At 39.8% G+C, this 10,407-nt stretch overlaps 1 protein-coding gene across 10 annotated transcripts in view; it reads left to right on the forward strand.

Moving 5' to 3' along the window:
* Positions 1-9,906, forward strand: part of TP63 (tumor protein p63) — a 263,807-nt gene extending 253,901 nt beyond the window's left edge. For 4 of the 10 annotated variants that reach the window (XM_025377202.1, XM_025377203.1, XM_025377204.1 and 1 more), the window contains 3 exons: positions 1,986-2,130; positions 3,419-3,512; positions 6,841-9,906. In XM_025377202.1, the coding sequence (XP_025232987.1) occupies positions 1,986-2,130; positions 3,419-3,512; positions 6,841-7,137 (536 nt within the window). In that variant the 3' untranslated portion in view covers positions 7,138-9,906. The remainder of the gene's footprint in view (positions 1-1,985; positions 2,131-3,418; positions 3,513-6,840) is intronic. The other 6 variants (XM_025377206.1, XM_025377210.1, XM_025377212.1 and 3 more) reach the window with 2 other exon arrangements.
* The last annotated feature ends 501 nt before the right edge of the window (positions 9,907-10,407 follow it).

A 10,407-nucleotide genomic window follows, 5' to 3' on the forward strand; every position in this document is an offset into this window, starting at 1 on the left:
AAATTATCACTTTTTATACTTAACATTTTATGTCTGTTTCTCTATAATCCTGGCCTTTTAAACTCACCTATTCTATCCCAGACAGAGTCAGTAAGGAATTGACCTACAAAGCAGCCTGCCTTTTATTTCTTCTCACACACATTCCTCATATCAGCTAAGTACAAATGAAAAAGACACTGTAAGAATTGGGCCTCCAAGTGGATGCTGACTGGCATGTAGCTTTACTATAAATAGAGTTATCTTCTCCACCAGGACTAAATCTAGCAAAGTGGATACACAAACTTGAAGGGAAAAAAAGTGGTGTTAAAAATGCAAAAGATTGTATAACACCCTTGGGGATACTGAAGACTGAACATTGCATGGCTATCATATAGTCCCTACTACCTAAAAAACAGTACCCTCAAGCTTGTCTTTTGAAATCCTAATTATTTTTATCAAACCTCTAAACATGCATTTCAGTGTTGTCTCTTCTAAAGAAATCAGGGGAGGCTAGGATTATGACTTTCTGTGGTCTAGTGGCACACAGTCATTGTTTTGATTTTTTATTTTTGTTTTAGACAGAGTTTCGCTCTTGTTGCCCAGGCTGGAGTGCAATGGTGCGATCTTGGCTCACTGTAATCTCTGCCTCCCAGGTTCAAGCCATTCTCCTGCCTCAGCCTCCCGAGTCACTGGGATTACAGGCGTGCACCACCACGCCTGGTTAATTTTTTGTATTTTTAGTAGAGACGGGGTTTCACTATGTTGGCCAGGCTGGTGGTGAACTCCTGACCTCAGGTGATCCACCCACCTCAGCCTCCCAAAGTGCTGGGATTACAGGCGTGAGCCACTGCACCTGGCCACACATTCATATTTTAATGAGATAGAGGTGTGTGTGTTTGGAATGGTTGCCTGTTATGGCAAACATAGACTTTAGAGTGAGATCACTCACTAATGACAAATGCATCATAAGGCTTAAAGCCTGACCCCATGACAGGTCTACTTTGACATAAAAAGAATAGAAGCCACTTATTTTCAACTTTATTTTATTTCTTGTGACATCTTAGAGTCCTCAAGTTCCTTCTTGGGATGACAAAATTGTGATAATAGTGATGATGGTTCACATTTGTATAACTTACAGTTTGCCTACTTGTTTCTTATTTGTACTTCACAATTATTCCGGAAGGGAAACAGACTGAGATGTGATCGAGTATGCTCTTTAGTTAGTGGCAAAGACCTTTTCTAGGCATACTGCTACTCACTAAAGTAGAAACAAATTGCATTAATCTTTTAGTAAATTATTTTGTTCTTTTTGACATGAAGGCAAAATTCATTTCATAAATATTGATATTAAGCTTTTTTTCTCTATCAGTGAATGTTTACACTTCATGGTTTAGTAAAATATCAGCAAGTATTGGTGGTGTTCCTGTATACAACCCTGAAAATGGACCATAAGTAATAGAATATTTAATTGTATCCTCATTTATTAGACACATGAGTCCTTCTAAATATTGAAGTCAGTCTTCCTATTCCCAAATAAAGGGTCACTCTTTCATTCACAGATTTGTGCATTTATCCGTTTAACCTAAATTTACTGAGCACCTACTCTGTGCCAGGCACTGTGCTAGGGACTGCCTGTAAGATCTAATCTCTCTGCTTGCACAGGTTAGTGAGGGAGACAGAAATATAACCCTTGAAGGCAAACACAAGGAAGAATATGTTAACATTAAGAGCAATTAGCAACTACAGAATTAGAAGTAGAGAAAGGGGAGGAAAGAGATTGTTCTAGGACAAGGTACAAAAGTCAAGAGGTGCCTAATTAGTTTGGAGTCTGACCGTTCTGTTTGACTAGATGTAGGCTGCTTGAAGGGGTGTAGTGAGAGAGAAGATTAAAAAGGAAGGCTGGTAGTTTAGGCCCTTGATAAAATTTAACCAGACAAGATGGACCACGGGGATGCTGGTGCATGATGATGGCAGTAACCCTTTCTGTTCCTCCTGCTTCTGTTCAGTTCCCATGATGGGCACCCACATGCCAATGGCTGGAGACATGAATGGACTCAGCCCCACCCAGGCACTCCCTCCCCCACTCTCCATGCCATCCACCTCCCACTGCACCCCCCCACCTCCATATCCCACAGATTGCAGCATCGTCAGGTGAGTCCACAGCATGTGCCTCTGGGGGCCTGTCCTAAGCATCCCGGGATGGTGGAGGGCGGATACTGTTATAGTCCATTAAACAGTTGGAAGGAAAGACAGCAGTCCTATGGTTGGAGTTCAGTCACTATTATCTCTGATCTGTGGAGTGGTCAGCAATGTTTTATCAAGGAAAACTATAATCAGCATGGAAACAAGGGAAAATGTGTGTTTATAGGCATATTGTTTTCATGTCTGTTTCCCTCGCCTTCACTTACTCCCTTCCTCCTCTCTCACATTTTTACATTGTCAGTTGCGGCCCTCAAGTTGGTGCTCAGGGCTGGGTTTCCAAAAGGGCAATAAACTTGCTATCTTGCTCCTTTTCCTCTCTCTAATCCTCATAGCTCTCAGCCACCATGGGACCATTATTTTGGAGTTGGATGTCCATAAAAAGTTTTAATGTTATCCAAAATGACAGGGACTTTCAAAAACTGATGGCCTTTACTATTTTGCCTATGAGAAATGGGCACACTCCAGCAAAGGGGGAGTTCAGATAGGTAGAATAAAGAAATGCATGAAGTCTGAAAGATTTGATTCCCACAGAGGCAAGAGTAGGTTCCCAGATTTCATGCCCAGTGCGTATCTTCTTCTGCTTCATGTGCAGAATGATTGTTTCATTTGGCTACTGGAACAATTTGTGTTGATTTTCCTGCATGTCAATCACAGGGATGGCAAAGTGCATGGCCTCTTCCACCCAGGGTCTGTTCCGTGATGATGGTGGCATCATCATCAGTCTAAGACCAGCACCAAAAGTAAGGGGATCTGTATCCTGAGGAGGAGATAAATCAAAAGGCATGATCATGGAGTAGAGGCCTACAATTTTTTTCTTAACCACATGAACCATTCTCACAAAGCCCAGATACAAAACAAATAAAGTAGAGATGTTATTTTTGAAGTGAAGAGCCAAGCAGCAAGAAAGTTAGGAACCTGAACACTGGACTTCCCTTTCACCCTTTGCAATGGTTTCTAGGACACTTACACGGAACCCTAGAATTCCACAGATCACCATATGATGATCACTGATCTGCAGGAATCCTTATAGTCGATTTTAATTTCTATAGACCTAAACTTCATGTCATCAATAATCTCCAAACCTCAGACTTAAGGCCCACATATATATTATCCACTCCTAATCTCTTATGTAGGGCATCCAAGGGCAAAATGTTGGGTTTTCCCTTATCTCGCCAATGCAGTTGGGGTGAACTTTCTTTTTCTGTTTCCTCCTTCCTCTTCCCTCCTCCCTCTGCAGTTTCTTAGCGAGGTTGGGCTGTTCATCATGTCTGGACTATTTCACGACCCAGGGGCTGACCACCATCTATCAGATTGAGCATTACTCCATGGATGTAAGTAACTGTTAGACTTTTCTCAAATTTTATTTCTTCATTTCTTTCCTCTGATGACAACTGCCTCATAGTTCAATCCCTGATAGTTTAAAAATTTGTTTTTGTCATGCCCCCAATTATCCATTTTGATGGAACCCATAACTATGTTAGAAAGATTCCCAGGCCTCAACCTGTACATATTAGAAACTTAGCAATCAATCTTCTTTAGCTTGTCTGATCAGTCAATAATTGTCTATTGCACCGATACTATTAGCAGGATGGGAAAGAGGAGCTATTCCCACAATCAAAAAAATTATAATTTCTAAAGAATTAACAAAAATTCTCGAGTGTTCTCATTAATTTGTATAAGTTCCCAGAAAGGACAGCAGGACACCGGTGGTGCTATTCTCTTAAAAACATGGAGAGATGACACAATAGTCATTTGCCATGACTATGTAAGACAAAACTAGGAGTAGAACACAAAGGTGTAACTTACAGTCTTTAACTTTATTAACTGGCCTTTTCTGCCTTTCTTTAAATTAGTACCTTAAGGGAGATTCAGCTGTTCCTCTCAATTAAAACTATATGTTCCTTTACTAATTTTCAATTTTATAATAGTGCCCAGCCATTTCTAACCATTGGGCATGATCAATGGCCATGGGGTCAAATCCCAATCACCCTTTTTAGTAGCAATGACAACTTGGGGTTATCACTTTGCTTCTCTGGGCCTCAGTTAATAAAATATTGGATTCAAATTACTCCTTTCTGGCTTTGATATCCTTTGATTTGTCTTTGAAACAAGCTGGGCGAGAGGGGACTTTTTCTTGCTTCCTGCTCCACTTTTCGAACTACTGCTCACACGGGAGCTAGTGTTGCTCTGGTTCATGGCAATCTGATTTGTCTCTTAGGCCGCGCTCTTCATGTTGCTCTCTCTGGGGTTCACTAGCCTCTCTTCTAGCTTCCAGAGGGTACTTTGGACTGGTGGAAGAAGACAGTCTCTGCCTCTGCTGCTACTTCTATGTTGGGGCCTCTTTTTTCCCCCTCCTTGAGCACCGATGCTAGAGATGCCCCTGCAGCGTGAGAATGCCCCCCACCGTGAGGTGACATGTACATAGTGTACTGCCCCTATGCCCCCCCCTCTTCACCCCATAAATCACTCCTGGTTGCTGCTCCCTGATAGAATCAGTTATAAGTGAAAACTGCAGGGAAAGCTTGAAGAGTAGGTTCCAATATGATTCTGAGAACTTTACAACTACTTCCATCCACTGAAGAGAACAGAGTTGCCCTGTATTTGAGAGAGCCTCCTGTAGTAGATTCCTACACTTTGGAACAGGGAATCCTCCTCTTCCCTATATTTTTAAAGTTGTACTTTCCACTTACTCACTTATTTCCACTGGAGAATATGTCAGGATGCTCCCTTGATCATTAGGATCTGCAGATGCCCTCTATAAGTTCATTTCTGCTGATGTCGACTAAGTCCTATGCCAGTCTGTGGGCCACAGCTTTCTCACCTGTCAGTCATTAGTTAAAATCTATCCAGGGCATCATGAAAATTAACAGAGTCTAATTTACAAAGAGCTTTGCAGTTACTGAGAGCCTCAAAAGTAGGAACAATCCAAGAAACAAAAAGCTATGCTTGTTTAGGCCAGGCGTGGCGGCTCACACCTGTAATCCCAGCACTTTGGGAGGCCGAGGCAGGCAGATCACGAGGTCAGGAGATCAAGACCATCCTGGCTAACACGGTGAAATCCTGTCTCTACTAAAAATACAAAAAAATTAGCTGGGTGTGGTAGTGCATGTCTGTAGTCCCAGCTACTCAGGAGGCTGAGGCAGGAAAATGACGTGAACCTGGGAGGTGGAGCTTGCAGTGAGCCGAGATCGCACCACTACACTCCAGCCTGTGTGAAAGTGCGAGACTCCATCTTAAAAATAAAAAATAAAAAAAAACTATGCTTATTTATTTGTGATTGACCTTCTATATAAGGTATTCTTCTGCTTCAGTAAGAGATTAGGAATACCTCTAATGGCCTGAAAATTCACACCATAGGAAAATATGACACCAAACTACAAATTCCCAAATTGAGAAATGTTGGGAAGCTGTGCAATTTTCTCCTCCTCACCTCAGCTTCTTCCTGCATATTTCTAGAAAGAGACACCCTTTTCTCAGCTTTTCTCTTAGAGCCAGTCTAAGTTATTGGGCATCATTACTTCCTGGAAAAGGAATGTGACCTAAATTTGGGGAATTTCATTAGTGTCCCCATAACAAGCAAAAATGAGGCACCAATACAACATAATAATAACACAAATGGCTAGGATTTATATAGTAGAGTATGTTGTATTTTTTAAAATATTTTCATAACTGTATTTACCTGTGAGTCTATAGCATCTTTTGCCCTATAAAACAATTGTATCTCATTTTACCGATGAAGAAACTGAGGCTGCTAGAGAATAAGTGACTTGCTAAAGTTCTATAGCCAGTCAGTGACAAGCAAAACCTCTGCCCTGGTTTTCTCACTCCAAGCACAATGTGCTATTTACCTACCATTCTCCCCTGTGAAAATATGAGCTATCACTGAAACAATCTAAAAAAGAGCTAATGCAGATAAATGTAAGCGAAATCACCACAGTTAGTTAAGGTTGACCCTATTTGTAATGACTTCTGCACCCATTCACAGAACATAGACACAATGGCTCTGCATTTTGAGACCTTGCTTTATTCAAACACCAAAAGACCTTTTAGATAAAAGGGCCGTTTCAGGTTCTGAGGATGCCCTAAGTCCCTAATTTTTTCACTTAGTTATGTGACTTTAAACTTGTCAACCTCTCTGGCCTTCAGTTATTCTATCTATAAAACAGGTCTAATAATGTTTACTACTAATCTGAGGATTAAATGATATCATGAATATAAAATAATTCAGTGCGTGGCACATAGAAAGTACTCAATCTTTTCTTCTCATCTCCTCAACCAAGTGGTGGTGACATTCCTTTAATACCTTTCTTCTAGTGACTAACCAGGTAAATTCAAGCATCAGTAGGTACCTCACGTTTCTATTTGGGATTTTTGCCCTCTTATCTAGCTATTATCCCAATTTTACCAATGAAGAAACTGAGGCCAGTAGAGACTAAGTGAAGTGTTATACACAGGCAGGAATGGCACCTCAATGGCTGTGCCTTTGTGCTTAGTTACATAGAGTTGAAGACTCAGAGAACTAATTTTATTTTCTAATTTGTGGATCAATAGATTCAGATCAATTAAACCAGAGCATCAGGGAATGACAGCATGTTATGGACTAAACGTCAGTTTTTCTCCTTGTTTTCATTCTCCATGACACCTTCCCCTATTGCACAGGATTTGGCAAGTCTAAAAATCCCTGAGCAATTTCGACACGCAATCTGGAAGGGCATCCTGGACCACCGGCAGCTCCACGAATTCTCCTCACCTTCTCATCTCCTGCGGACCCCAAGCAGTGCCTCTACAGTCAGTGTTGGCTCCAGTGAGACCCGGGGTGAACGCGTTATTGATGCCGTGCGATTCACCCTCCGCCAGACCATCTCTTTCCCACCCCGAGATGAGTGGAATGACTTCAACTTTGACATGGATGCTCGCCGCAATAAGCAACAGCGCATCAAAGAGGAGGGGGAGTGAGCCTCACCACGTGAGCTCTTCCTAACCCTCTCCTAACTGCCCGCCCCCTACGAGGCGCTCCTGCTTAATCTCCAAAGCCTTCTCCTTAGCTCCTCCCCTTCCTCTTTTGTCTGATTTCTTAGGGGAAGGAGAAGTAAGAGGCTACCTCTTACCTAACATCTGACCTGGCATCTAATTCTGATTCTGGCTTTAAGCCTTCAAAACTATAGCTTGCAGAACTGTAGCTGCCATGGCTAGGTAGAAGTGAGCAAAAAAGAGTTGGTTGTCTCCTTAAGCTGCAGAGATTTCTCATTGACTTTTATAAAGCATGTTCACCCTTATAGTCTAAGACTATATATATAAATATATAAATATACAGTATAGATTTCTGGGTGGGGGGCATTGAGTGTTGTTTAAAATGTAATTTAAATGAAAGAAAATTGAGATGCACTTATTGACCATTTTTTAATTTACTTGTTTTGGATGGTTTGTCTATACCCCTTCTCTTAAGGGGTATGATGTATGGCGATAGGTATCTGGAGCTTAATGCTACATGTGAGTGACAATGATGTACAGATCCTTTCAGTTCTTTGGATCCTAAATACATGCCACATCAAACCTTTGAGGAGATCCATTTCCATGGCTTATTATGTAGGTAAGACTGTAGATATGTATTCTTTTCTCAGTGTTGGTATATTTTATATTACCGACATTTCCTCTAGTGATGATGGTTCACGTTGGGGTGATTTAATCCAGTTATAAGTAAAAGTTTATGTTCAAACATCCTCTTTAGTTTTGGATTGGGAATGAGGAAAATTCTTAAAAGGCCCATGGCAGCCAGTTCAAAAACACCTGATGTCATGTATTTGAGCGTATCAGTAACCCCCTTAAATTTAATACCAGATACCTTATCTTACAATATTGATTGGGAAAACATTTGCTGCCATTACAGAGGTATTAAAACTAAATTTCACTACTAGATTGACTAACTCAAATACACGTTTGCTACTCTTGTAAGAATTCAGATTGATTTGATTGGGACAAGTGCCATCTAACTAGTTCTAACAGTGAAGTTTTACTGTCTATTAATATTCAGGGTAAATAGGAATCATTCAGAAATGTTGAGTCTGTACTAAACAATAAGATATCTCAATGAACCGTAAATTCAACTTTGTAAAAATCTTTTGAAGCATAGATAATATTGCTTGGTAAGTGTTTCTTTTAAAGACCCTCCTATTCTATAAAACTCTGCATGTAGAGGCTTGTTCACCTTTCTATCTTTACGGTTTACAATAGGAATGGTGATTTGAAAAATATAAAATTATGAGATTGGTTTTCCTGTGGCATAAATTGCATCACTGTATTATTTCCTTTTTTAACCAGTAAGAGTTTCAGTTTGTTGGAAAGTAACTGTGAGAACCCAGTTTCCCGTCCATCTCCCTTAGGGACTACCCATAGACATGAAAAGGTCCCCACAGAGCAAAGGATAAGTCTTTCATGGCTGCTGTTGCTTAAACCACTTAAACAAAAAGTTGGCTTGAAACTTTGGGAAAACGTGTAAATGACAATATTCCTCATAGATCTTTCAGAAAGATAAGACATTTTTTGCATGCATGCAAATGAGCTCTGAAATCTTCCCATGCATTCTGGTCAAGGGCTGTCATTGCACATAGGCTTCCATTTTAATTTTAAAGTGCAAAAGGGCTAATGTGGCTCTAAAAATGTAATGTATGGGCTGCCTCTGAAAAGTGTATATATATTTTGTGTGAAATTGCATACTTTGTATTTTGATTATATATTTTTTTTCTTCTTGGGATAGTGGGATTTCCAGAACCACACTTGAAACCTTTTTTTATTGTTTTTGTATTTTCATGAAAATACCATTTAGTAAGTATACCACATCAAATAAGAAATAATGCTACAATTTTAAGAGGGGAGGGAAGGGAAAGTTCTGTTTTGTTTTTTTTATTTTTTAAAAAATTTTGTATGTTAAAGAGATTGAGTCCTTGATTTCAAAGTTTTGTTGTACTTAAATGGTAATAAGCACTGTTAACTTCTGGAACGAGCAGGCAGCTTTGCAAACCCATTAAGGGGAAGAATGAAAGCTGTTCCTTGGTCCTAGAAGGACAAACTGCTTCCTTACTTTACTGACGGTTTGAATAAACCTAGAACTTCCGAGCTATTTCAGTACTATTCAGGTGACGCTAGGGGCTTGCAAATTCCTGTACTATGTCTCTTGGATTTGGCACTAGCCAAAGCTAGGCATCCTTACTGGCTTACCTCCTCATGGCAACCTACTCTCCTTGAGTGTATGAGTAGCCAGGGAAAGGGGTAAAAGAATATTAAGCACAGAAACCACTAGAAGTGGGCTTAATGGAGTTCTCGTGGCCTCAGCTCAATGCAGTTAGCTGAAGAATTGAAAAGTTTTTTTGTTTGGAGATGTTTATGAACAAAAATAGAAAGCAGAGTTTTCATTAAATCCTTTTACCTTTTTTTTTTCTTGGTATTTCCCTAAAATACAGTATGTGGGATATTGAATGTTAAAGGGATATTTTTTCTATTATTTTTATAATTGTACAAAATGAAGCAAATGTTAAAAGTTTTATATGCTTTATTAATGTTTTCGAGAGGTATTATACACGTGATACATTTTTTAAGCTTCAGTTGCTTGTCTTTTGGTATTTTCTGTTATGAGCTTTTGGGGAGCCAGAAGCCAGTCTACAGTCTCTTTTTGTTTTGCCAGGACATGCAATAAAATCAGAAAATAAATAAAAACTCATTAAGAAACTGTGTGTGTGTCTATCTGTGTCTGTTTGCCTATCTGTCCATTCTTCCATCCTTTGGCCTTACTTATATTATTGAGGAAGAAGAGATACCGAGAGAAACATTGCAGAGGTTCAAATGTTGATGTTTCTCATCTGAGAACAAATAATCATTCTTTTCTCATTTTAGCCAACCTACAAAATAGGAAAGACCAGAATGGCATTTTCATTTGGTGAATGAGACATTCAAAGTTTTAATACTTTATTTGATTGAGGTCAGAAAGAGTTTGCTTTAGAACAGGGACTAGACTTCAAATATTCCTAATGTCTAACTTAGTGACTTTCCAATGATACTCAGCAGTAACCTCATCAGTACTGTGGGAGTGGAAAGCAGATAAGCTTGTGGTATGTGGGAGCATGCTGCAGATGGTGGGTCCTGACTGGGCCATGTTCCCTTTTAAACTCATTGCTAAATATCACCCTTCAGTTATGTACATTGATTCAGCCAATACTATCTCTATCAAAATGG

This window comes from Theropithecus gelada, chromosome 2 (genome assembly GCF_003255815.1).
Source record: "Theropithecus gelada isolate Dixy chromosome 2, Tgel_1.0, whole genome shotgun sequence".
NCBI lineage: Eukaryota > Metazoa > Chordata > Mammalia > Primates > Cercopithecidae > Theropithecus > Theropithecus gelada.